This window comes from Xiphophorus maculatus, chromosome 11 (assembly GCF_002775205.1).
Source record: "Xiphophorus maculatus strain JP 163 A chromosome 11, X_maculatus-5.0-male, whole genome shotgun sequence".
Classification (NCBI taxonomy): domain Eukaryota; kingdom Metazoa; phylum Chordata; class Actinopteri; order Cyprinodontiformes; family Poeciliidae; genus Xiphophorus; species Xiphophorus maculatus.
In genome coordinates this window covers 22,300,109-22,327,639 of record NC_036453.1, presented here as the reverse complement: position 1 = coordinate 22,327,639, position 27,531 = coordinate 22,300,109, and the positions used below count along the sequence as shown (strand labels likewise).

General features: G+C 39.5%; 1 protein-coding gene across 5 annotated transcripts; it reads left to right on the top strand.

Moving 5' to 3' along the window:
* Positions 1–660: 660 nt before the first annotated feature.
* On the top strand, positions 661–27,186 carry ksr1 (kinase suppressor of ras 1). Of its 5 annotated transcripts, none has more exons than XM_023342356.1 (21): positions 661–1,303; positions 11,676–11,816; positions 14,630–14,777; positions 14,876–15,365; positions 16,850–17,031; positions 17,179–17,248; positions 17,372–17,455; positions 18,793–18,854; positions 18,981–19,090; positions 20,157–20,325; positions 20,594–20,635; positions 20,903–20,951; positions 21,047–21,107; positions 21,197–21,475; positions 21,556–21,752; positions 21,834–21,930; positions 22,683–22,816; positions 23,014–23,145; positions 23,235–23,370; positions 23,453–23,586; positions 25,562–27,186. In XM_023342356.1, exons 1-21 carry the CDS (start codon positions 1,091–1,093, stop codon positions 25,566–25,568), a joined length of 2,937 nt encoding a protein of 978 aa, XP_023198124.1. In that variant the 5' UTR covers positions 661–1,090; the 3' UTR covers positions 25,569–27,186. The 5 variants fall into 5 exon arrangements, with proteins under 5 accessions (XP_023198124.1, XP_023198123.1, XP_023198126.1 ...); XM_023342355.1 differs by having other exon boundaries at positions 21,044–21,107; XM_023342359.1 differs by lacking the exon at positions 661–1,303 and adding an exon at positions 3,254–3,415 and having other exon boundaries at positions 21,044–21,107.
* Positions 27,187–27,531: the final 345 nt, after the last annotated feature.

Below are 27,531 nucleotides of genomic sequence, written 5' to 3'. Positions count from 1 at the left end.
AGTCAAATAAACCAGTGGGATTTACTGTTGCTGGAAGAGCATTTTTTATTATTTGTGAGTGAGTATGTGTGTGTGCATAGTTGTTTGTTTTGTGTGTCTGTTTTGCCATGTCATGGACTGGTGGCCTGCAATGACCACACGAGATATGTACCATAACCCTGCAAGGATAAGTGGCTGGATGGATTTGTGAAATGCATAAAGTGCCTGTAATTGTGTCTCCAATCCATACAGTTTTATATTACAGAAAGTAGGAGTGGCTGTTTTTTTAAAGCTTTTTTTGTCCAACTAAACTTGCATCTTAACTATTTGTTTTAGCTGTTCATATTTCCAACAACTTAAATACTAAAAAAGTCCATGCTATTTTTTTTTTGCAGAAGGGACATTGTGGGGCAATATAAGTCTATGATGGTATGAAAGGTGCAAGGCCTATTTCGTCCTGCATGCAAGAGCCGCCAATCTATCAAGCTTTTCCATGTAAATTACTGGAAGCACCTAAAAGGAAACCAGCCATTTTTGATGTTATCGCACCTTCAGTCACAGATGTTTTCATTCCTTTGCCGCTGGAATGTTTTCGCTTGATGATTTAAACAGTAGCATGTCATTTCCTGTAACGTTCCCACCCCCCTCCCTGTGTATGTGTTGACTTTTCATCTTTGGAACAGGTTGTGGGAGAGCGTTGGGAAGTGTAGAGCCGAGAACAGTTTTTATAACCAGCGTGACTTTATTTCCCAGATTGCACCGCGCACCGTGATGTTCCCAACAGCTGACAGTCGGTGAAGCCTCTGCCAGAGCTGTCCGTGGAAGCTCGTGAAGCCCTCTCGTCGGAAGCCCACATAGACTGGACACACGAGCCGAATGTTTGCGGAATTAAGACCGCCTAACGAGAACATAGTTTTTGGGAAACATTTTTTTTAAGTTTCCTTTCTTTTTTTTTTTTTTTGATATTCCAGCATTGGCAGCCGGGGACAATTGCTGTCAGCTAACTTCCACAATAGGTCGCTGCGTCGCTGGACTGCCGCTTTATGTTTTATTCGAGCTCAGCGGTTTGACTCCAGCCCTTCCCTCTCCAGCCGTGCCCCAATGCTGAGGAATGGATAGCGTGTCTGCTAACGGTGGGAAGATGGTCGAGAGTGATGAGCAGCAGCCGGAGAGGCACAGCGGCGGTGGCGCAGCGATGGCCGCGCTCCATCAGTGCGAGCTCATCCAGAATATGATTGATATCTCCATCTCCAGTTTACAGGGGCTACGGACCAAATGCGCCGCGTCCAACGACCTCACGCAGCAAGAAATACGCACTTTAGAGGTAAAGAGATGTGTCGCTGCCGTAGCAAGCTGTCTGGTTTAAACTGCGGAGTCATGATGCAACGACGCTATGTCCGACTGACTACGGGCTGCAAGCGACACTTTGTCAGCGAGCTGAGCACGTTTTTTCTTATCGCTCACACCGTGTTACTATAGGTTTTATGGCCGGAGGTGGCGACGACTTGATTATCACTATTAAATTGGCCTAATTATATCTGGAATGTTCTCAAACGACTTCGACCCGAATGGCTGTAGCTCCGGCTATGACCTTCTGTTTTTTATTTGAGATAGTTCGCAGCACCGTGCCGTGCAGCTGCATCCATCCAGCTTGGCCTAATGGCACACATTCAATAATCTGATACAGCTTTTATCTGTATGCAGCTCAGAGCTGGATTTTGTGTGCCTGTGCAACCGGCCTGTCAAAACAAATAACAAGAGAGCAATCCTAACCTCTCATGACTTGTCCTGTGTGCTAAGAGAAAATGTGTTTAAGGGAGGGCTGAAGTTCATTTGCATCTAGATGCTGATTCAGTTGCCTTGTTGGGAAGATTTGACTGTGTTTTTGTCCCCAAGGCATTTGGTTTGCAGGACAGCCTATATATGGTGAGCTGAACGCAACACATTTTATGTCCCAGTCCGTTAGCTTTGTCTTTTGTTGGGCAGATGTACAGGCAGGGGTCAGCAAAGTTTACAACCCAGTAGGAGCTCCCACTAAATGAAATGTATACAGTTCCACAAAACCTACCCGACCCTTTTTTAAATTATTTTATTTAAAAGACAATTTATATTTTTTTTAAAACTACCTAATAAGTAGTTTTGTGTTACTACTGCTTCATTGGATACTTCTACCTATCATATCTAAGACTAACCTACTGTGTCTCATTGTGTTCTTGGAGAAAAATGTTGCAAGAGAGTTGATCTCTTGCCCAAAGACTGCTGGAGATGGGCACTAGCCACGCAGTGACCCTGCAAGAATAAACAGGTATAATATACAGTGGATGGATGGGAATTATGCTATTTGTTCAGCCAAGAATAAGACATTGTGCTCCAGCAGTTTTAAGTTTTAAAAATTGGACACGCTACTCAGATTTGTGATTTAGGCTTATAGCTAGATCCTAGGCCAAGCACCAGCTTGAAATGATGTTACCAGACATAGACGAGGTGCAGTGTTGAACTATGTAACCAGACTTTCTTGTATCTTCGATTGAACCTCAGATTTTTGGGGTTTACAAATGACCTGAGTTGAATTTCATAGAGACAGAAAAAAAACAAGATTCACAAGTCTGATGCACACAGTATGAATATTAAGTGTAGATAAAAGCTTCATATGAGCCAAATTTAGACCTGATAGATGGAAATGGCTTTTCTTTGTTCATGGTTTATTCAAGCTATATACCTTGGCTAAAACGAATGATTAGTCTTGATTGGCTAGAGGCTATTAATTATCCATGCTTGTTTTATTTTTGTATAACTGAAAGTGTACATTTGTCCCCAACAGGACATTTAGTTTCAATCACACCTTTTAAAAAACTTTTTTAATATGCTAAACAATTGTGCTTAAAAAAGTCTTTGAGTCCGATGATTATTTACAGGGGTTAATTTTATCAGACTTTTTATTCTTTTCAGTTTGTTTTTAGTAGAAGAGGCAGATTAACACAGAAAAATATGTACGGTGCTAAAACAATATGAGTATATCTTTTGAGAACATGAAAGTAAACAAATTTGTTGGTCCTTAAGTGCTTGGCAGACTTTTAAGTGTGAATTTGAAAGGCGCCCTGTGGGAACAAGTTTTAACAGAAAAGCAAGCTAAGTGATAAAATACAAGAGAAGCCCGACAACCTCAGCTTGCTTGTGTTTCTAGCTGTTTTCTTAACCTACCCCACATCCACTCCCACTGGTTTTGTGAAGAAGCGGAGCAGAAGAAGCTGAGTGGCTGGCTACGTTTTTGCTTCCTGAAGCAAAGTTGTTCGGTTAGCCAAAGCAAGCCCGAACTGGTTAATGGAATTATGAAGTCTCGGCCCGTTCAAGTCTACATTCTTCCACTCGTCTTTATCCGTTGTCATTTGTGCCTTGTCAGTGGAACAGGACGTGATCTGGCAGAGTACTTCCTGAGGTATGTTTGTCTCGTAGATACATTTTCCTCACCAGCATTGTTCTGCATGACAATGGACACGCAGTGCCGTTCTCGTGTGCTTCTTGAAGACTCTTAAAAACTGTTCTGAGGTTGTGTTTTTTGGGGAGGGTTTTGTTCCTCGTATGCTTATGAGGTGTTGTAACAGACTATCGTTGAAATTAACTTGTGCAAGCAGTGGACGTGGTTATTTTGAGTTTGATTTTGTTGACTTGTGGTCTTGCAAAGTACAGAATTGTATCTTTTTCACGAAGGCTTAGTGTATCTCAAGGCCTTTGTTTTAAAATCTTCACACTCCTGTTTTTGACATCAGATCAACGTTCTCATTGACTTAAAGCGGCTGCACCTGAAATGCCCAGTGTAGACATGCACTGGGTGGCTAATTGTATAATTTATTGGTGTTTTCTTTGATTTCAACTAAATTATTTCCACTTGATTAAAGTATCTTCCCATAGATTACCTCTAGAGTACAGTCCCTTTGGAGACAAGCTGTTAGATGAAGGTTGCGACTCTTGCAAAGTCCAGAATAAAGACAAAATGCAACTGCAAACAGACTGCACATTGTAGCAGTATGTTTAATCATAGTCTGGATTGCAGTTTATGTACTTTCCATTTGTGGATTTTTATTCTTGTCTTTCTTCTTGTGGTATCTTCACCCAGACAAGTAAGCCAAAATATGTCAGATTGTACATTCCCAGCATATGTTAGAAGTCTTTTATCTTGCATATTTTTTTTCTCCAGTTTTTAACCACATCACACTGTATAAACAGTTTTACTTGGTGGAATTACAGTGGTGATAAAATATCATCTTATTTGACTCAATCTTTTCTGCACAATAACAAGGAAGGTAGCAACTGTTTGTATAAGTTAATAACTACATAAAACTAAAGAGGGAGCATCAGAAAAAGGGTTTTAAAAACTTGCTGAAATTTGTGAAATGTACTCTTGTTTTTCTTGCTGAGAAGCTGTTCTCATTGCACCAAAATCTTGTTCATTTGCAAAAAATTATCTTTAACATAACTGTCAGTAAAAATCCCACAGTTTGACTCTTTCAGGGTATTTACGTAACATTTTAAAATAAAAAAATATGAGATCTAATTCCTATTGTTAAAATAAGTATAACTTTCTTGTACTTAAGTATTGTTAGTACTATCTGTAACATTTACCATAATAAAAGATTTTATACATGGGTTAAGCAAAAATTGACCACATGCTACATTTAGCAACTGCTTATTGACAGAAAAATATTCCTTTTTCTGTGCTGTTCTTCGTAGAATAACACAAGTAGAACAAGCCGATATTAGCTGATTAGTTAGCTGGGCTAACTGTGCAAGTAGCCAGCCTAAAGATAGCAGCTTGTCAACTAATTAGAAGCTATAACGTGTAACTTTTATACTCAATGGGTATAAAAGTTACCCATTGTGTATAAATGTGTACATATGTATGTTTTTTTACATATTTTTTTGTCTTAGCACTGTTAGTCATGCTTGACATGCCCTTCTCAATGTGCTAATGACGGAGGAACAACTTGCCATTCCAGGAAAACTGTTTATCCGCCATCATTGGTAGCCTGAGCATTCATGACAGGCTCCGTTGTGGCGAGCTAGATGTAACCTAGAAGAAAGTTAGCGTAAATAGCTCTAAAGTTAGAGTAAATAGCTAGCCATTTACTCACATGTTTGTAAGGTCTTAGCTAGAGGGAAAGCTAAGACTTTCTCCCGGGCTCTAATTGGTTGTTTCTGACCGACTGGTGTATTTCTGCGGATTGCTATAAGAGCACAAGGGAAGGCAGAAGAGCTTGACTTTTTTTTTCACAGATTATCTGTCATATTATACTGTTAGGACATGGAACAAATATGTAAATAACATTTTTTTTTAAATAAAAGTTATATATTGCAGCTCTAAAACAGCATTGCCTTACAGTGTGACCATTCTTTGGTTTCCACATCATAACTATTCCTCAATTTTTGAAGGAAGGAAAAGTGTCCTAAGTTGCATTTCCATTATAAATGTGCGCAATATCAATATTCCTCTAAAGTTGAAATAACAGAATTTTGCACTTGTGGTACTTGCATTAAATAAAAAATGCAATTAAATTCACATGTGAATAAGTTTGTTCAAGCAAAAAGTCAATAATAAACTTGCCACACAATCATGCTCCTACTACAACATCCGTTCGTCCTCTTCGTCTTTTATGCCAGTAGTAACATCCAGCTGTTGATCATGTGACTCTTGTGATGTGAAAGAAGTTGTTCCACTGCAGTTTTGCAAAATACACTAACTTCAATACACCTGAAAATCCTCCTCATCTCAGTGCAAAACTTTTTCTAAAAAAAATATACATTTTTTTTTTCTTTTTTTAAATTGACGTGTTTCCATTAAGCAAACGTATTTTCATAATAATTGTGCAAATTATATTGTAATTTGTACAATTATATGGTAAATGGCGATGCACAGTGTGGGTAGCATTGTTTCACTATGCTCACCAGGCACTTTCTGTTGCATCAAGTTGTAATGACTTTAAACTTTAGGAACAAAACAAGAGAAAAGATTATTTGATTAAGTGGTAAATACCTATTTCCAACGAAGTTATACCTTGATGATGACCTGGGATCATCATCAAGATATTTAAGAAGTTTGGCAACAATTTCTTTTTTTCTGTTGATTGGGGGGCTTAGGTTCCTTTGAAAATCAACTGCCTTACTTCCTTTGTCTTTGCTGGCATACTGTTTTGCAACTTGTCAACAGACTTTACTTTCAGTTCTTGATTTAGCCTTCCTTGAGAATTGTTTTACCACATTCCTTATTTGCCATAGGCCGGGAGATACGACAATTAACGATAAGTTTTAGGATGAATTTCTGTGCATGTAGATGTAGATTTTATGTTTGCTGCAGATCTTGGGAACAAGGACGTTCTTTTCTGCTTCACTCTTGAGACTTCTAGCAACTGCCCTTCTTTGCAGATGTTAAAAGGGTTGCATTTATATATATATATAGACATTGTTTTTATATCCCAGTTAATCAGTCAGTCATGATTGTAGCAGGGCAGATGTAATTACTACCAAGCTTCTAATTCAGACACAGAATTTGCTCGATGTTTCTAAGGTCAGAAGTTGCCTCACTCTGTGGTGCTCAGGGTTATCGTTCCAATATTGCACCGGAGTGCAATCAAGGGCAGCTTGAACTGGCTTTATTCTCTCATTGGGGCGAGCTTTATTGTTCCTCTTGAACCGTATGTGTTTTTTCTGTCTTTGCCTGTGAGAGGATAATGATACTGGCCCCTCTCAAATGGAGTGCTAACTGGTACTTCACTTTTCACATATTAATCCCACTCAGCTCGGTCTCTGTCTGCCTCTCATGCTGCCTCTGTGTTGCTCTTAACTGCAGCTCTTTATACTCCTGACTGTAGTTTCATCATGTCCTTTAGCACTGCCTCAGCAACTTGCATGTTTTCAAACTACATGATCAAATGCACAGAAATAGCTGTGGTATTTTTACATATCCCTAAATAAATGTTGTGAGGTATCCTTCAGGAGCTTGTCTTTTTCTTCTGTAATGATCAGCTAACAGCAAACGCGTCACTCTGTTTTGTCTCCTCATGCTGTTGGGGGGGAGAGTTTGCTGTGTGCTCGTCGTGCGAGCTGTTGTGGCTGTGTCTATATTTAGACATCTGTCTTCCTACGCATTTTCAGGGTTGGTTGTTAAATAAGAAAATCAAATGACGCGCAAAGAGGCTCTGCGATAGGAGAGAGCAGGCAGGAAAGGGGAGGGGAGAATCAAAGCCAATCGGCTGGGCCGCCTCCTGTGACATGACAGTCGCTGCTTGTGTCGCTGTGTCTGTCAGAGCCGTAGACGTAGACAGAGGTAGACACCAGGGTGTAGAGGAAACAGCTCTGGTGACTATCAGCACTAACCCTGACTCTGTTTCCTTTAGGGTTTTTTCCCTTCTCTTTTACTGTAAGGGAGGTGTAGCCAATAAGAATAGGATGCATCATGTGAAAAGCGGAATCGTTTGGCCATGTGGGGATGCCATGATCTATTCCTGACCTGACTCAGGATGAGTTGCATTGCATCCTGTAATTTTGAGGCCTGATTTGCTCATTGTGGGCAAGCAAGGATCTGCTTGATCTAGCTACAAATCAGTTGAAAGCGCATATGTAGGTTTTAGGCCACCACTAATGTCTTCATAATTTTATCTAAAGAAAAAAAAAAGAACACCATAAACACATGGTGGCTGAAGGGAGTGCTAAGCCTAAAGAAATGATGATCTGCATAACGGTGTCTAAAAGTGAAGGGGGGGGGAGGCCGGAGATGCGTCATCATGAAGTTGATTTGGAATGACCTCATTTGTATTCTGTAATTGTCCAAGTCTGGACATGAATTTATCTACACAGTCAGTTTGAAGCATCCTGACCACCCTTCCCAATCCAACATCAGCTTGTTCTACTATCATAAAGAAGGGAGGAGGAGCAGTCAGCTATTGTCTTTGGCTGTCAGCCATTGATCCCCAACAGACCTTGGCTTTCTGATGACATGACCTCACCATAACTGCATTTGCTGTTGTGGTTGTTTTTTCGGGGGTTTTTAAAGATCCTCTTTTTTGTGTTGGCAAAATTTACCATAACATACCTCCATGATTTTGTTTTTAAATATTGACCTTAGGGTTAAAATCTAACCAGTTACAACCAAAAGCAAGAAAATATTTGAAGAATGAAGTACGACAAAGTATTGTAATAATCTGATTTCCCCATATGGCTAATTTATGAAAAGTCTTAAGATATTTAGAGCTTTCTTTAATGGATCCTTATATTGTGCCTTTTATGTGGTGTGACACTGATACATAGATATACCAAAATTTTAAGGTTACTATCGAGGGTGCACTGATAAATCGGCCCTGATTTCCTTAATTTTGGGAGATTGGTGATCAGTCTATACTTGCATGTGAAATCCCTCCGAAAGTCCCAGAGTGACTGTAGTTTGTGACTGCACTAGTAGTGATGCCCTTCCCCCACTAGTTGCTTCACACTTTTGCTTAGCTGGCTTTTCCCTCATTTAAACATCCTCCAAGTAGAACTTTTTTTTTGTGTCCTGTCTAACTATTATCCGATAGTTAAGCTGTCCTAGGAGTTCTGCATTTCAGTTTGTCGTGAAGTAGGAAACCTTCTGGTCATAACAAATTTCGGTTTTGCTTTTGCAACATTGAGTATGCAACCAAATTTAGTGGTTCCTGGGGAGAATGTGCAAGTCTTTCCTGTGTAAAAATCAGAACTGTTTATGTATCAGAAAAAAGTTAGGAAATAATTTTAATAAATAACATTCTTACGATTGTGTTATCACAATCCTACTGTTGTCTTACCACAGTAGGAATAATTGTCACTTTTTGTTGTTGTAGATAAAGCATTCTTGTTTTAAGCTTGCTGTTAATACCGTGACCATGACTCTGTTATCATACATTGAAGAACTCATGCTTAGTATGCGTGTGTGTGTGCGTGTGTGGGGTGTGTGTGTTTTAGAGTGGGGAGAAAATAAGCTGATCTTCCTATGTAAATATCATTTTGTGGGGTTGAGCATGGCTGCTCAGTTCTCAGATAGGCCATGCTATCCTTGGCAGGTGCACCAAAGTGCCTGTGTCAGCAAGAGGCTTGAGAAAACAACCAAGGCGGTGGGATCAGCTCCCCAAGTCTGCTGTGTCAGGCCGGACCGCTGATGGGACTCCTCCCCCGATGTCCCCTCCCCTGCTCTCCTCTCTGGTGGCTGTCACTCATCTTCTGCACAGCATTAGGCCGTTTCCATGGTGGTGTTTGGCTCGGCTGACAGGTGGGCTCTGACGCCATCTCTTCTCCCCCACCTCCCACCTCCAGGCCAGACGTCAAGTGCTGTTTTCTCCGCTCTGCACCAAAAATAAAATGCAAAGGGGGGGCTGTGATTATGTGCTGGTTTGCTGGTGTGCCCGACTGCGCTTCCAACACAGCTACGCTCATTGCCCATATCAGTGCAGGATCTGGGGACTGGTGCTTGTGTAATCCTCATTTATCTCTTTGTTTTTTAGGTCCCTATCAGGCAGAGTGAGAGACGGCATTCAAGCCTCCTCGCTGCACTCTGTGACCTCCGCCGCCGTTTCCTATGGCCGCATTATTTACCGAGAAGTGCTCTTTTAAGCTGTGTTTCACATGTATGGGAAAATCCCACTGAAATGTTGCTGACGACTCAGAAGAGGGGTTGCTAGGTAACCTGACGTCACAGTACTGCACTAGTGTATAGGGAGGTAAAGAAGGAGCTCATTAGCCACACTGAGTAAACGCCTCCTGTTGTTTGATCACACTGGGACAGATATGAGAAACACTACAGCAATCTGAAATATGCAATTAGATCACAGGTAATATTTTTGAATGTGAATTATGAAGGTTAAGATTTATAATCTTAACCTCAGATAATGAAGTTCTCTTAACCTGAGAACTTAACATCGCACAGACAATTGTGCATTAAAGTTTGTATTTATTTATTTTCATCTTGACCAATGAGCTTTCATGGCATTGCCCTTGCAAGCTGTTTGAGTAAGGCTTTTTAGTATTTCCTGTAATTACTTTCAAATGTACTATGTGCAGTTGATAATTGATCAATGAGTGCAGAGCTGAAGATCAGGGTGAGAGTCAACACGTAGAGCAATTACATCCTCTCCATCTTCCTCCTCTCTGTAGCCTTTTCATACTCCTGTTGAGAAGCTTTTATTCACAGCCTTTTTTTCACCACCCAAGGCCACATCTTTCTGAGCCATGCAAGGCTGCGCTGGTTTTTTGTTTGACTGATAAGTGGATTTGTCACCGGTGTGTTTGAATGTGCGGAGAAAGACTCATATCGCTCACCATTGTTGTTCCCCCCCGACGTTCAAAAGGTACGCGCCGAGATGCAAGCTAGCCGGTGCTGCTCAGCTCATCTGAAGGTGCTGCCTGCTGTAATGGACTCTTTTCAGATAGACAGTGAGATAAGGATACACTATACAGTCATGGTGAGCTGCACAATGCAGGCTGCTGCAAACCAACACCGCGGTGTTCATTGTAATACTCGCAGAACGGACCGCTGCACTTGACATGAAAGCATTAAAGGACCGCAGGTTTTATTTTTTCTTTTTAAAGGCGAGAATAAGACTCCAACAGAATGATTTATAGACGCGTTTGAACACAGCAACGTTCTTATGTCTATTGTCACCTGAAATTTCAGCACAGATTAAAAGTAGATTTGAGTGAAGAACATGGTGATTAGCAGATTTTGCAAAAATATTGATACGCCTTTTGTGCTTTTGGGTTTTTTCGTGTTACAACTACAAATTGGATTGTGTTTTAGCAATAGCAGCAGCAAATTATTGTAAAGTGGGAGAAAAATGATTGATTTCAAAATATTTGTACAAATACAACCATCCTGTAAAGGCCTCGCTACCTTTTTTTTAAATGAATATTTATTAGAGTGGCAAGAAGAAAGCTATTGTTCAAAGAAAGTAATTATAAATTGCTTCCACAGTTTACCATATGCCCCATAGGTTATATAGTTCACGTTTTTGGTTTATATATGCAGAAGAAAACTAACACAGCATTCAGATAATTCATGATGGTTGCAGAATCATGCTGTGGGGAGTTTTCTATTTAAAGGACTGAAAAGCTGGCCAAAGATTATGGGAATATGGTTAGAGAGAGAACCTCTTGAAAACCTTCATTTCTATTCAAGAAGTGACTGAACTATATAAATGCATGATTGTGACAAATGGTGCAGTCTTATAGTTACTGAAGATTATTTCATACTGTAATCTTGTTGCTAACATTAAATTGACTGTTCATGTTGCTGTTCTTCCATCTGCGAGAACTTGGATGTGCTGGATCAATTTCTTTGCCACAAATTCTCTTCCCTGCCAGCACCACAGATGCAATCATTAAACAATCAACCTGTATACTGTGTAACTTTTTTTAAATATAATTTGTAAGGTTGTATATGAGTGGGAATGGAAACTTATAACTTTGAGTGCTTCCTTTATGTGGCTTTATTGAAATTGATCGAGCATGTGTTGATGGAAAATATTGGTCAGATTTGCACGTGTCATTTCACACGTCATCAGTGACTCCTCAGTTTTATGCCGTCTTTGCAAAAATTTTACTTAAAGGGCAGATGACCCTTCAGAGCAAAGGGAAAAAGTGAGTATTTCCTTCTGACCTGCCCCTCCCCTCTCTGTCATATCCTCTGTTGCTCCCTGCAGGTAAAGCTGATGAAATACATCTGTAAACAGCTGCAGTGTAAAAGGAAGGTCCCAGACACAGAGAGGCCTGAGGCCCTGGACAGCTACCCACGCTTACGAGACTGGCTGCGCACCGTCAACCTGCGACCAGAGCTCATCCAGGTACACCAAGCCGCTCTTTACTATTACCAATCTATTCTGGCTGGTGTAAAGCAGTCTGCTCTGTGTGTGTCACACTGATGTGTGTCCAGTATGTGTACTCTTTACCCTGTTCTCGTGTGCATGAGGAATGCCTGATTAGTGCTGTAGGATAGTAAAGTGGACCTTATTGTCTGCTCTGCACGTCAACCCAAAAATGCCAATTTAAATTTAATAGCACTTTAAAAATATGGCTTCAGACTAATACAAGGAAAGCCATTGTCAGAGTCCTGTAAAATGTTTGATATTTTCATCTTGATTGCACAATAAGCTAGTGTCCAGCAGGCTGTCGTTCTGAAGTTGATTCCACGGTTACTGGACTAACAAATGCTTCTTCTACAAGTGTATAAGGAATGTCCCAAAAGTTAATATTTGTTCAAGCCTCTTGTCTTGATGGAAGCTTTCTGGGACTTGTCCCAGTTTTTTTTTTAGCCGTGTGGAGTGGAGTTTTTGATATTTGTGCAGGCACTGAAATCTATCCGATTTATTTGAAACTTGATTTCAATTCGTTTTCTTAACTGAAGACATTAACAACTATCCTCCTGATCAGATCAAGCAGGCATGGCTTTTTTTTTTTTTTTTACTTAATAACTAGTCTAAACATGAACGTCTAAGGTTGCTAAATGAGTCAAGAGACCTGTGAAGTGTTTTGTGCAGTATGGCAAGAATGATTGTCACAGATACAAAATAGGAGTTTGTGATTGTAAAAAAAAAAAGTGTAAAGTTCAGGTATGATACTTTTGCAAGGCGCTGCAGTTTTCTACCGGTATAATAGGTGCTTGTTGATGTCACATAATGCTGTCATTGCATGATGCTGACCCACTTAAAGCGTTGCACATTATCAGACTGAGATTTGTACAGTGCATCTCCTTGGCTTGTACGATGAGGGCTGCATTATGTAATGGGGAGTCCAAAAATCCTCTGATGGTTTTTACTTTATTTATGGAATCCAGCATCTCTGCTCCCACGCTTCAGCTTACAGGAAGTGAGTCCATGACAGGCCTGAGTGGCTCCTGGCGCCTGCCTTCCTAAATGGTTTCTCTGTGAATTAGTAACATTTATTAACCCAGGATGGCCTTCTAAATGAAGATTACAAATGCTTCCCCATTTCTGTAGCCGCTTATCAATTTGAGATGTACGCACCTGAAGTGTAAAAGGGCCCATGTTTCCCTACACTTCTTCTGAACAGTAATTAAATTTAAAGTGGGAAGATTGATTTTTGTAGCTACATTATATAATTTTGTTATGTATTTGAAGAGCTACAAGGAGAGCAGGCTCATGGCCACTTTTAATTCTCCCATCTCTCATCCTTGCTAGTGTTTTTTTTTTTTTTTTTTTTTGCACATCCGCCTGTGTGCTTTTCATTTTGCTTACAAAGTACACACGAGTGTGGGAGGTTGCCCTAGTTTTGTGATCAGTGTTTGCCCTCGCAGAGCAAAGGGTTTAGCCTGACTGATAAGCGTTTACGCACTTCCCATGTAAAGAAAAAAAAAAAAAACATCCTAAACATGCTGGACAAGGTCCTAAGTGTTGTTTGGGTTGCTATTTTTGCCCACATAAAAGAAGCGGTACATATTCAATGTTGCATTGAAATTGTCATTCTACAGTTTCTTGTAATAATTCTTTGCTGTAATGGTAAAAAAAAATAGGCTGTTGTCATGCTTTAATAATTTAATGGTGGTGTTTTGCTGTTGCAATCACTTAGAACCACCAAAATATGAGTAATTTTCCCTTGAACAAGTTTGATTGATAACTGGTGATTACAGTTTTTTTTTTCTTCTTTTCACTAATTTCATCAAACTTGAACCTTTTATCTATCTGTATACACGCCATCAAAGAGCATGTACTTTGATGCACTTTGTTTTGAGTTTAATGAAACCAGATAAAGGTTAGGGACGTGTTCTTTGATGCATGCAAGCACATAATCCTATAACCCTTCACTTTCTGTTAGATTCAAATCTTCACTTGCTATTTTTTTTCTAGAGATCATATTTTAATCTTTGTATATTTGAGTAAATCTTAATATTTAAATCAACATATGCACGCAGGCTGTTTTTATTTGGTTGTTGATCTTTGTGGTGACTCTTAATATGACCCATTTTATTGACTCAACCTGAGCCTAATTCTGACACTAAGAGAAAATCTTAACTCATTTGCACTTGAAGGGCCACTACGAAGTTGCTGAATCTCACAAATCTAGCAAATAGACACTAACAGTTTAACACTGCAACACTACCAGTGTATCTGTAAAGTATTGCACATTTCCCTGTGTACAAGTCCAGTTCTGGCTACAATTTAGAAAATTCCCCACATACTGGACTCATGACTTTGACTTTATTTGTTCTTATTTCCAGGCATTTGGTGATATATGATGCTACTTTAATCTTATCTATGTGTGCCGCTTGTTTCTTTATTTCATAAAGTAATCTATTTAATGCAAGTTTATGAAAAATGTCATGATAAAGACAAAACGGGTCCAATTCGTATCCACTTATTTAGAATGTCTGAATATTTCCAATACCACTTAACAATCTAAAAATTAAGAATGGAAGGAATTGTGTGCAAATCAGCAGGGGTTTTATAAAATATAGGAACTGTAAGAATCTGTTTAAATTACAAGCTTAGTTTTGTAATATTGTTTATTTTTCAGGCCAAGGAGTTTTCCACCATCCTATGAATCCATCTTCCCAGTTTTGCGTCTAATAATTTGCTGTCACCCTCACTCTGTACCATCACTGACTCCCAGCCATCTGTTTGTTTTCATCCCTTTTCTGCAGGCGGTAGAGACAAAGTTGTCCTTGGACACATTACTGCAGATGACTGGAGCCCAGGTGAGAGATGCAATGAGAAGACTGGGGTCCAGTTCAGAAGAATGTGCTAGACTTGGTGCTGCCCTCTCCTGTCTAAAGAGTGCCACTGAATCAGGTATGTTTTATCACTAATGTTGCCCCCTGATTAAACAATCTGTATATAAGCTTTGGGCTTTCTTCTAATTGTTGTTGTTGTTGTTGTTTGTTTTACAGGAGGCGAAATGAAAGAGGATAGTGTTTCCTGGCTGCCTGAGCCCACCAGGAGGGACAGTGGCTCTCTACTAACGGCAGACCAGCTGTCTTTCCTGGGAACTCCCCTCCGCCCCCACAGTCCATCGCCTCTAGCCCGCCCCTCCACCATCCAGTCCACGCCATCCACCCCCTCTGCTACCTTCCATCATCCCCGTTCTGGTTCTGTTTCAGCAGCACCCACACCAGATGGGCTGGGATCATACGCCCATGGCGACAGTCCCCTCACAGATCTGTTCCCCATGCCTCGGCCACGCACAACCCGCCTCCACGGGCACACCTCCACCCCGCCTGTAACCCCACCCTCAAATAGGCGGCAAAAACTGAAGCCCCCTTGCACTCCGCCGCCTCCGTCCCGCAAGGTTCTGCATCTGCTCCCCAACATCACTCTGACACGCAGCAAAAGCCACGAGTCCCAGCTGGGCAACCGCATCGAGGATCCCCCCAACAACAAGTAGGTGCCGTTCTGAACTCACCGTCCATGTTAAAATCTATTAGGTGATGGTGAAATTTCACCGTTTATGACATGTAATTGTTAGCATTCACAGGAGCTGGACATGAGATGGCTGTCATGCTGTGGGAAACAATTGTAAAGGAGAAAGCCAAACTATTATCCTATCAATGAATTTAAATCTTGAATTTAGCTTTCATTGAAATCACCTAACCATTTTAACATTTTAAATTGTAAATAAATTTGTCTGTTTGGGTATGAGGACATTAACTGAAGATCTGATATAATTAAAAGATAAAAAATGTTATTGGATGTCCACCAATCAATTTGGAGTCAACCAATTGTCGATCGTCTCTAATTGGTGATTCATAAGTCCAATACCTGCATAGCCTATTTTTTTTCCTGTACATCAACTTCATCTGAAGTGTTTAAAAGTGAGAAAAATGGATGCATCGCTATATATATTTTTAAACAAATCTCCCAGTTATATTTGAGAATCTCCAGTTTAGTTCATGTTAAATTCAAATCAATTCTCTATATATTTTATAGAATCTTTTGAATTTTTTTGGGATTCTTTACAGATAAATGATAATAATTCTCTCTCAACACAAATGCTACAGTTTATTTTTAAGCAATGAACTGAAGTTTAAATATTAATAAATAATATTTAGAAGTAGTTCTAATTTTAGGAATGATGCATGTCATTTTGCCATTTCTGATGAGTGTGTTGTTGATAATTCTTATGTCAGCTCATTGGTTAGAGTAGAATTTGGTACAATATCACCAGTGTGACATATTTCCTTATTGTCTCTCTCAAATGATGAATTAGTCTGTTTTAGGACTCAGGCAGAACTTTGCTTTGATCCCCTCACATTCCCTGTGCAGCATCCTTTCACATCCTGCCTGTTGCTCCTTTTTCTCTTACTGTTGGAAGGGAGCTAATCCCAAACAAATTCCCGCAGATTATGAGTCATGTCAAAACAGGAAGCATTTCCTAAATCCAATGCTCAGGGGTGGCAGCACACTCAATTGCTGTTTTTCCCCCCATTTGCTCTGTGTTGTGATAGAGCGTAGATACACAAACAAGCCACAAGATTATCTACAATATCCTGTTGCTTTATGGAATGGGTGGAAAAATTGTTCAGAACTACAAGAGAACTACTGCATTGAGCAGAGATGTGTGTTCAGATACAAAATGTTAGTTTGTTCTTTCCCAGCTGTCTTTCCTCTCGTGTGATTACATGTGGCCAGATCACAGGTCTGGCACAGCTTGGTGCTCTTCTTGTGACCTCCATGTGGGTGTTAAGGATGCCACTATTGTCATTGTGCCAGTTCTATTAAGGTGCTCTACGTGGCTCCTTGCACAGCTTACATAACCTGCCTTGTGCTGTAAAGAACTCAAGCAGACCTTCAAAGGTGTCACACTACTTGATACCAGTAAATTACATCTGCTGATATTCTTCTTTTTTAATCTTTTTACCTTTCAGGTGTGGTAAAAAGAGCAAATTATTGCTGAATATGCAAGTGAATGGGAATGGATGTGAGGACTCGCCTTCTCGGTATCCAGTCAAGCCCGCACGGACCCCTGGAGTGACGCCAGCTCCCAACACCGCACCTTACACCCTGCCAGGGACACCCACGCTAATTGAGGAGCACAGCATAATTAAAAGTAGGCCTTTCGCATTTTTAAAAATGTTTACAAAAATCTATGTTAAATGTATTTCCATGTATTTAAGATAAAGACATAGCAGGACCACCACAGCATATCTCAAGAATGTTGTTAATCTTCCTGTCTTCCATCTTCTTGCCTGCCTAGATAATGTAGTGTTGCACCGCAGCTCCCCAAAAGCAGTCAGGAGGGACATCGGTCTAGCCGTCACGCACAGGTACACCTTTTTCTTTTTCACAAACTTATGTCACTGAAGAAAGTTAGCTGTTTCCTACTTACAAATAGTAATTCAGTGCACTGATAGTGCAGAAATGAAATGACCTGACTTTGTCATTTGTAGGTTTTCAACCAAGTCCTGGTTATCTCAGACATGTCAAGTGTGTCAGAAGAACATGATGTTTGGTGTTAAATGCAAACACTGTCGGTAAGTTGACTACTTTGCTTAAAAGGCTTCTTTAGCTGTTTGAAATAAAATTTGATTTCCTGTAGAAAAACATGGAAGGCAAATAAATATAGTTCAGTTATATTCAAATTACTTAAGTATTACATTTTTTTAAATGGTGGAAAGACAATACATAGAGGGTAACGTTTCTTGGTTAAAAGCTGATTAAATGAATAAAGGCACAAAGAACAAATGTCATTTTGCAGAGAAGATTTCTGAATAAACTAGTTAAGTCACAGTAATAGCGCTGTGTTTTACGTGTTCAAAGCGTTAAAAAAAATTACATACTAGGGAATATTTCTGTTATCAGCAGCTATGAGTTTGCTTTTTATCTGTGTTTAGTTAATCAGCACTGTTTGTTTGGGTTAATTTTGACTCATATTCCACTTAGCCTGGGCCCTGTACTGTGAAGCAGGTTCAGTTTAGAGATTCAGATTTGGGCAAGTTTGTCTGAATAATTAAGATTATTCTAAATGATATGTCATCGCTGGTCTCTGAGTTAATGAGGTCTAATTCATACTTCCTAGTCTGTCTGCTAAACTGGGAAGCATAATTTAAAGGCCAAACACTGCAGATAAAGAAAAATCAGATCATGTTTGTAAGAAAAAAATATTAGTCTAGAAATAGGAGAAAAAAAAAGGATTGCAGCTAGAGTCTAGATAAATGCTTTAAAAACAATTTCAAATTGACAGATAAATAAAGTTAACCTTGGCATATAGCACTGAAGCACAACTGAATAATATGGTTTACCATTTTATTAGTAGTACATAAATATTCTCCATACTTATGAGATCATCCCTGTTCTATGTCTTATTTATTCATCATCCAGTGATGTTTCATTAATCTCAAGAAACATTTTTTTTTAAGTTGGATGTATGCATACAAACATGCAGACACAGTTGGAGGAGTACAAAACCTGCATTCATGTGTACTGAAGGAGAAAACAGTGAATCATCAGTCTCTCCCTCAGGCTACACTGTTGTTACTAATTCCAACAAAGCACATTTAAATACAGGTAACAAAACGCACTTGAATCATCTATAGTCTGATATAAGAGGCTAACCAAACTTGTTCTGAAGCAGGTTAGACTTCCAGTGCAAGTTCTGTGCTCAGAAATGCTTTAAAGAAGCACGGCAGCTTCATGACACCCCAAAAAACCTTGTGTTGAACTTGAAGTTACCTTCGTAAGCTATTAATCCTGCTTCGTAGTAGAGGGCTGTGATGGCTTGACTTAATCTTGATCTGGACTTGAGGAGCTCTGTTGGTGCTCTATGCTAATTGCTACCGATCTACCCATGTGTTGCCTACTGTCCTTGCAGATTAAAGTGCCATAACAAATGCACAAAGGAGGCTCCATCCTGCAGAATCTCTTTTCTACCAAGTACGTTTCTTCATGCTTAACAACCCCCCCCCCCCCCCACCCCCCCCACACACACACACACACACACACACACACACACAAATTTCTGATATAGGCCCTGTGTGAAAATAATTATGTGTTCTGCAGTTGCCAAAATTAGGAGGACCGAGTCAGTTCCTTCTGATATAAACAACCCTGTGGACCGACCACAGGAAGCTCCTCAGTTTGGTACATTACCAAAGGCCATTACAAAAAAGGTAAAGAAATGCTTTAATATACAAAATACCTAACATCTTCATATTTTTTCTTATTACCACTAACCTCAGTTTGATTTACTTTGAGAGAGACCAATACCATATAATACCACATAAATGTGAAATGGAAGTAAAAAGATTTTGAACTTTTAATATGATACCCCCAAATACAATCCAATTGTCTCTACAAGTAACCTAATTAATAAATACTATTAAGTCCACCTTTGTGTTATTTTGCCTCAGCATAATTGCAGCTGTTCTGTGAAGTCCTCCGGGGTTTCCTCAGATGTTACCAAAAAGTAACTTGTTTTTCCTGCATTCAAAACTTTTATGTGTGATGGAAAGCTAACACTTCACTCCAACCCTAAATACATCTAAATATAAGTTAACCCTCTCAGAAAACCTGATAGCAGCTGCAAAACAGTTGAGAATGTGATAGAGGACGACAACCTTAAGCCTACAAAGCTACAATAAAATGCTTTAGATGAAAGTATATTTGTGTGTTTGGATGGTCCAATCAAAGTCCAATTTATTTTAAAAGCTGCTGCAGGAAGGTGGCTGTGTAAGGTATTTTGGGGGGCATTCTGAAAACACAACACTAAACATTTATTTGCAAAGAATATTTGAAAGCCTGTGTTTTCCTATTCTTCCACTTCACAATTATGCACAGCCTTTTTTTAATCCGTCAAAAATACATAAAAAATTGTGTTTATGTAATCAGTGTCAATACTTATTCAAGGCTATGCCGTTTTATATTATTCCTCTGTTAATAATTCAAGTGTCACTCAAGTGCTAGACTAAGAGGTGTAATCCTCAATTGTTCCTGTTAAATAAATGACCTATTTTCTTTCTATAAGTGAGAAAACTTTTTTTTTCACTCAGTTCCACCATCTGCTCATTTGTCCTGCTGTAAAGTGGAGCAATGACAGCTTTTTAGCAATTTCTACTGTAATAATGCATTCAGGAAATGAAATCTGGCTCTTATGAGCTCCTTTAGTAATCTGAAGTGATACGCAGTGATATACTGATTGAGTAAACTTTATTTTTCTTGAAATCTGCGTCTCATCAGGATCATCCTCCTGTCATGAACCAGCTGGACTCGAGCAGCAACCCATCCTCCACCACTTCATCCACTCCTTCCTCCCCTGCTCCCTTCCAGCAGAGCAATCCTCCGAGTGCCACGCCACCACCTAACCCTTCGCCCAAAGGACACAGAGACAACCGATTTAACTTTCCAGGTAAACCTGACCGCAAAGCTCCTGACGAACACGAACAAATCCTGAAGCTTAAAGTGATTATTTCTGCTTTTTAAATCCATTTAAGCTAATTTTTTCTTCTTGAATAGTAGTAATAATAATGTTATTGACCTCATGCACCCCTTTCTCACTCCTTCGGGGTCTTTAACACTGATCTGTGCTTTCATGATGGTCTCCTAACCAAAAGCTTCACTAACCCAGAATCTCTCCTGCTATGCTGTCTTTCCCCTCTCTGTATTTTTCACAAAAGCTGCGTATTATTTTCAGCATAGGCAGCAGTTTATCTTCCCCGGTGAGTTGACTGTCCCTTAGTGACACACCGAGTTCTTATTACGCCATCATACCACTCCATAACCATTAGATTCTTGCAGCTTTCTCTTCCTCCTGCATGATTTCTGTAGAGTTGTTATCTGTAAGTGTAGCCTCCTCCTCTCTCTGTGTGCTTACTGGCTCTTAGCTGCATTTTGACACCATCTGCTGGAGATGTTGAAGAATTGCATGATCTGTATGGTGGGATAACTACTGAGTCATTTAAAGGGTGTTATGCTATTCTCTGTAGATGTTTGCAGTCCTACAAATGTGTACTCTGATGTCCTCCAAGACACAGTGTAAGTTGTACTTTACTAGATTTAATTTAAATGTTTAAATATTTATTCTTAAGTTGTACCTCTGATGACAATATATAATTTTTTTTTTGCAGCAGTGAGGTAGAACAGTCAGCAGATGACACACACAATGAGCTGGTTGAGGATGAAGATGAAGAGGTAATGTCACAACATGCTTTTAGATTATTTATATATGTATATATATATATTTTTTGTGCACAAACCAATCTCTTGCTGCCTGATTTAAGGAAGGGGATGAGAACATTGAGGATGAAGATCCTGAAGCGGAGGAGGAGAATGAAGAGGACGACAGAGGTGACCACGGAGGGGAATACGAGGAGGACAGGGAGGAAATGATGGGGAACATCGGCTCAGACGGTGAGTGCGACGAGCTGGATGATCTGCCATGCTCTCGTGGACACCAATGGAAGGGCCCCATATCCCGCAAGCCCAGCCAGACGAGTGTGTACCTGCAGGAGTGGGACATTCCTTTTGAGCAGCTGGATCTCGGAGAGCTCATCGGAAAGGTGAGGATTCACAAAAACAGTGTTATTGACGCGAGTGTGAGAAGGTAAATGTCCTGAGTTTTTGCGTTTCTGTTGATCAGGGTCGCTGGGGTCGAGTGCACAAGGGTCGGTGGCACGGCGAGGTCGCTATCAGACTTCTTGAGATTGATGGAAACAATCAGGATCATCTGAAACTCTTTAAGAAGGAGGTGATGAACTACAGACAGACCAGACACGAGAATGTAGTCCTCTTCATGGGGGCTTGCATGGCTCCACCCCACTTAGCCATCATCACCAGGTAAGAGCAGATAAATCAAACGCACCTCAAGTTGGGACGTTGCTTCGGTTGTGTAATCTTCTCCTTATTTTTCTCCTTTAGTTTTTGTAAAGGAAGGACGCTGTACTCAGTTGTTCGGGACACCAAAAATAATTTGGATATCAATAAAACAAGGCAAATCGCTCAGGAGATTGTAAAGGTATTTTGTTTTGTGTCATGTTCAGTGTCACTTCCTGCCAAAACCCTTTTGTTTGTCCTTAGTGCTCTCTTAAGTCAATTATTTCTCCTGATACAAAAATAATCTAACAAAATAAATACTAATTATAACTTTTATATATTTTTTAAACCAAACTTAATAACATAGAAATAATAGCAAAGTTTTCATGTTTTTATTACATAGAATACCACAGGCTGTTTTTTTTTTTACTTGGCAGACAACCCACAGTTAACAACTCAACAGCTGCTTGTAGCTCAATAACACAATTTTTAAATTACCTGCACCCTAAAAAAGAGTGTCGTTCTTTAGTTTCCAGATATATATTAAAGGCAGATATATTTCCAATAGCTGAATATGTCTGTCTTGTGAGTAAGAGGACAATTTTAGAAACCATCTTTCGAACTGCACATTCAGTTGCTGGCAATGTGCAGCAACTGAATATGAAGGGGGGGAGGTGCTGCATTACTGCATGTTACTTAGTGCAGCTGGGTGAACGTAAAAGCACCTGATTCGCACTCACCGTAAAAGTACCTTTCTAGTTAGTATGTCTAGAAAGACACAATATAAATTCAATCAGTTTGCCATGCAAAACAATACAAATGTTTTTCCAATTATGTTTTCTGTTTTATTGTTGCTGCACAAACACTTTATCATAGGGTTAGTCCTGTGTTTTAATTGGATTGGAGATGACTTGAAGGTTTTTACACAATCTGATCTCTCACTATTCAACATAGGGAATGGGCTATCTTCACGCCAAAGGCATCGTTCACAAAGACCTGAAGTCCAAGAATGTTTTCCACGACACCAACAAAGTCGTGATCACGGATTTTGGCTTGTTTGGGATTTCTGGAGTCGTCCAGGAGGGGAGGTGAGGAACGCCACCTCAAAACCTCAAGCTCAGCTGAAGCTCTGTTTACACTGCTCTGCTGTTGCCAAGGGAGCTGCAGTGATCTGGAAAACTTGCTGAGGCCTGCAGTGGCAATCCTGCACCCATCTCTTGTGCTTGTCAGATAGTAATTTCTATAAGAAATGGCATGCTTGTAAAAATGTTCTTTTCCTTCTCAGGCGTGAGAATAAACTCAGACTTCCGCACGGTTGGATTTGTTACCTCGCGCCGGAGATTGTGCGTAAAATGTGCCCAGGCAACAATGAGGATCGCCTTCCCTTTTCAACAGCAGCGGACGTGTATGCCTTTGGGTAAGTTGTGTTGAAGCTCTGGAGTCCTACAGCCTGGTTCTGGGAGTTCCGATTAATATAAATTACATCACTGACTTCCTCTTTTTAAGAACAATTTGGTATGAGCTTCAAGCTAGAGACTGGCCAATCACTAACCAGCCTGTTGAAGCCACCATCTGGCAGGTGGGGAGTGGCGAGGGCATAAAGAAGGTTTTGGGGGCGATCAGCCTGGGCAAGGAGGTCACAGTGAGTTGACAAATTGTGTTTACACCGTTTTACTTAATATAGTCAAGAAACCTGTTAAAGCAATGTATTTTGATTTTGTTAGGAGATCCTCTCTGCCTGCTGGGCGTTTGACCCGAGAGACAGGCCGACCTTCACTCAGCTGACTGACATGCTGGAGAAGCTGCCCAAACTCAACCGCAGGCTGTCGCACCCAGGACACTTCTGGAAGTCTGCAGAGTAGGTATCCCGCAGCAGGAGTGGAGGTGAAGACACTGGACATGAAAATGCGTGCAGAGATTCTACGGTTTTTTGGGGTTTTTTTCCTGTTTTTATGGTTTCTCTGTGGTACAGTGACCTACGCAGTCATGATTTCTGTCGCCACACTGTATAAGCGACACATAACTGGAGCCGAGCTCTGGTCAGACTTGTAGCTGCGGTATAAAACAAAAAACAAACAAAAAAAAGATTTATTAGTATGTTTATTTTAAAATAGTCCATCAGATTCTTTGCTCTTGTTTTTTTGATAAGCTGTGAACTTTGTGTTTCTTAGATGTGTATGTACGTAATTTCTTTAGCTTAATTTATTCTTCAGGCAATCTTCAAGCAAAGATATTTCTAGAAGTAGTTTGAGGTGCTTATATTTTACAAATGCTGAGGTGAAACAGCTACTGTCTATAACAGTTAGGGTATTTCCAAATGCATAGACATGATGTCAGGAACAGATTCTGACCTCCAACAGCGATATAAGATGGAGGATGTAATACAGCCCCGTCTTCACTGAAGCTGTGACACTGTTGTAAAATGGGAATAATTAACAGCTACTGTGTATTTGAAACGGTAAATTTAAATAATTTTTTAACGAATCCTGTTTTAAAACGAGACAACAAATGCTGTAGAAATTATTTTAAGGGTCTAAGAGTATATGCTTTTTTTTGTTTTTGCTAAACATATGCCACATTTTCCACAAATACAGCCTCATGCATATGAAGGAGTGTCGAAAGTAATTTAACTGTAATTTCACTACTATAAATAAGAAAAAAAAGTAGTAGTGTTCAATATATTTGTCCTACCTATATTGAGAGGAGAGTTAATATCTCACTTTGTGTGTGAGATGAGCCGCTATAAAAAGGGTTTTCAATGTTATTTTAAACCGAGACGGAACAATAAAAGCTCAACATCTCAAAATGTCTTCAGCATCTTACGTTAGGTGTTAGGATTACTAAGTAAAAGCATCTGTGTGTATACGCTAAAAAAATTTAAAACCTTTGCTTACATCAGATTTCAAACAAATGGCACAAAATTCCATCACAATCACTAGAAAATTGCATAAATAATCAAAAAGTAGCTTTATATAATTGAAACAATGTTTAAAGGGTGTGAACAGTGAACTGTTTCCCCTTTTAAATAGCTTCTTACAACTTTTGTGCTCCCTTTTAAACCTCACAAATACTTAAATATTTTCTCACAGAACAGTGTTGTTTTTAACACAAACTGTTTTGTACGTTCAGTGACTGATCTAGTCACCAGCATCTCTTCATAAGAAGCACTAAGCTGACACAATGCTAAATGTCTAGATCAGGAATCGGGCATTGGTGCCGTAACTAAGAATTTTCCCACGATCAATGAAAACGAAAAGATTAACTTTTTAAAATAATTTTTAAAACATTTACATTTCACACAATTGCTGAAACATTTAATAAGTTATGTGTATTTAAAATGCAAAAAAAATCTGAATTATAGGCACACCAGCAGGATTGCATCATCTTTCAATCACTTTTGATTGGATTAAGTTGACCAGTAAAACGTTTCATTAGCATTCAGGGAATTCGGTTCACTCTGATTGTACATGTATACGACTCAGCTTTATTTTAATGCTCATATCTTACTTTTTTTTTGCTTTTCGTCTTTAAGTTGCTTTCTCACACTTTTTGCTTTTGCTTCAAGCGCCCCAGAGCTTCACTATAGACCTATGTAGGTTTAAATGACTGGTTAGAATTTTTATAAGTTGAAAAATACCTTAAAATGGAAAGGTACAAAGTCCTGCTGTCTTAATGAACTTCTCTACCTGTTTAATGTGCTGGATCTTCTCTGACTAATCAAAATGCTCCTGTTCAGCCTAATTCTTTTACTAACCATCTAACATTTCCTTTGCCCTTTTTCTCTCTCCTGTTTTTTTTTTTTGTTGTTGTCTTTTTTCTCTCGTCTAATCCAGGTTGTAGCAGCCACTCTGAAACATAAGCAATGCAAAACAAAGCCTGGTTCTGCCTTGCATGCTCCTGGATCCCTAACTGTGACAGGGTTGATCAAAGCATTGCCTCTGCCTGAAACGGGCACCACTTCCACTAATCCCCGGTCCAATCTTCCGTGTCTAACCGTTGGCATATTTTTTGTTTGGAAGAGCGGATCGAGGGACTGAAATAAATGAAAGATACAGAGCCCTTTTTTGCTTTTCCCTTTTGACACATCTTTAAAATCTCTTTGCCTACTTCTTTTTTCTTTCTTTTTTTTGCTTGATTCTAAAACATCTGCTGGGCTTGTGAGTAACTGGCTTGTGGCGTCTGTGAGACTGACTGACTGACTGAGCCTGCTGATGGCTGCTCACCTTCTCTGTGCTGCTATGATGTGGCTGTTCTTGCTGGGATCCTGACAATGGCACTTTTTCCCCCTCCTCCTCTCTGAAAACACACGAAGCAAAAGGCGCTGCTGGACATAAAACGGACCCAATCACTGAACGGACAACTTCATATATCTGTTTTTTTCCCCCCCTGAGGGCTCGACACATGTCGGACAGGCTGCATGAGTGATGCTCTCAAACCAGCTGCCTTCTGCCTCTACTCCCTCGCTGTTCTTTATGGCTAGTGTGACGGTATGTTGTTCACTTACCCCATGCCCAGACAATATGCACTTTTGTCAAAAAGGAGAAAAAACAACTTCTTTTTGGGCTATATTTTAGTTTAGTTTTTTTTCTTTTTTCTTTTGCATGGTGATTTTCGCTGTGTTTTTACAGTTTCTTTCCGGTGAGTCTCGAGGACTGACCAGTGTGATGTGCTCACTTGTACGTCGTCTTTTTTTTAAAAGTACAATCTGCTAAATCTCTGTTTATGGGACGCATTTGAAAACAAAAACAGGTCGGTGAGAGGTGTGTGTGTGTGTGTTTCTGTGTGTGCTTTACACAGTAAAATGCAAGCGGGTCAAAACTACACAGGCATAAAATGTGATATCTATTTGGTTGAAGTGCATCAATCAGGAATCTGAAGCGAATGTGTCCAAAATCCTCCCATAAACATTACCTCCTTGGTGCGCTTGTGTACACTGTTCTGTGACTCCTGGCTTCAGTTGGGTTGTTGGTATTTATGTGTTTGTTTTTCGTTTTTTATCTTGTTGGTGCACGTGCAACTGGGTGAGCGTTCAGTGTCGGAATATGTTTGCTTTTTGGAGGGTTTTGTTAAAGATTGCAGTACCTGTGTTCCAAATCCAGTAGTATGTAATGTACATAAATTAATATAACGCAAATTAACACAGTTCTTCTAAAATTTGTAAAAAAAAAAAATATGAATAAATAATTAAATAAATAAAAACTTTTATATGTAAGATACTTCAACATTTTTTTGATTAGGTACTGCTCTGGCTATTACAGATGTGTAAATATATATTTATATTTTTTCATGTATAGAACACTGTAAAATGACTGTACATGTTTTTTTTAAGGATGGGCCAATTCATGTTTTTTATGTTATTGTAAAGAACCATATTTTTGTATTGCATGTGACTACCATTCTGTACACAGTTTCTGTTTCCATCCATGGAAGACAATAAAATGGGCTTGTCATGTAGCAAGTTAACATTGTTTTGTTTTCAATAACGACATTTACTGTACATTTATCAGATACCTAAATAGAGTTTGTGTGTTTGTTCTTCAAACACGCAACCCAAGGACATAATTAACTAAATAACAGGCTAAAAGTACAAATTTCTCAAAATATGTTATGAGAACATTGCTAGAGCACATAAGGAAATCAAATCTAAACATTAGTGCGTTTACTGTTTTGTTTTTTTTGGGGGGGGGGATTACATTTCTTCCTTTCCAGTTATGTACAGACTTGTAGCTCATGATTGGATATTGAAATAAACATAACTAAGCTGACACACAAGTTTATTAAAAAATATATGTTTCTGTCAAAA

Coding starts and splice junctions, on each gene's coding strand:
- ksr1 (XM_023342355.1), top strand. CDS start 1,091: ATGGATAGCGTGTCTGCTAACGGTGGGAAGATGGTCGAGAGTGATGAG. Junction 21,753..21,833: donor CACTTAGCCATCATCACCAG/GTAAGAGCAGAT, acceptor TTTCTCCTTTAG/TTTTTGTAAAGGAAGGACGC. Junction 22,817..23,013: donor GGAGTCGTCCAGGAGGGGAG/GTGAGGAACGCC, acceptor TTTCCTTCTCAG/GCGTGAGAATAAACTCAGAC.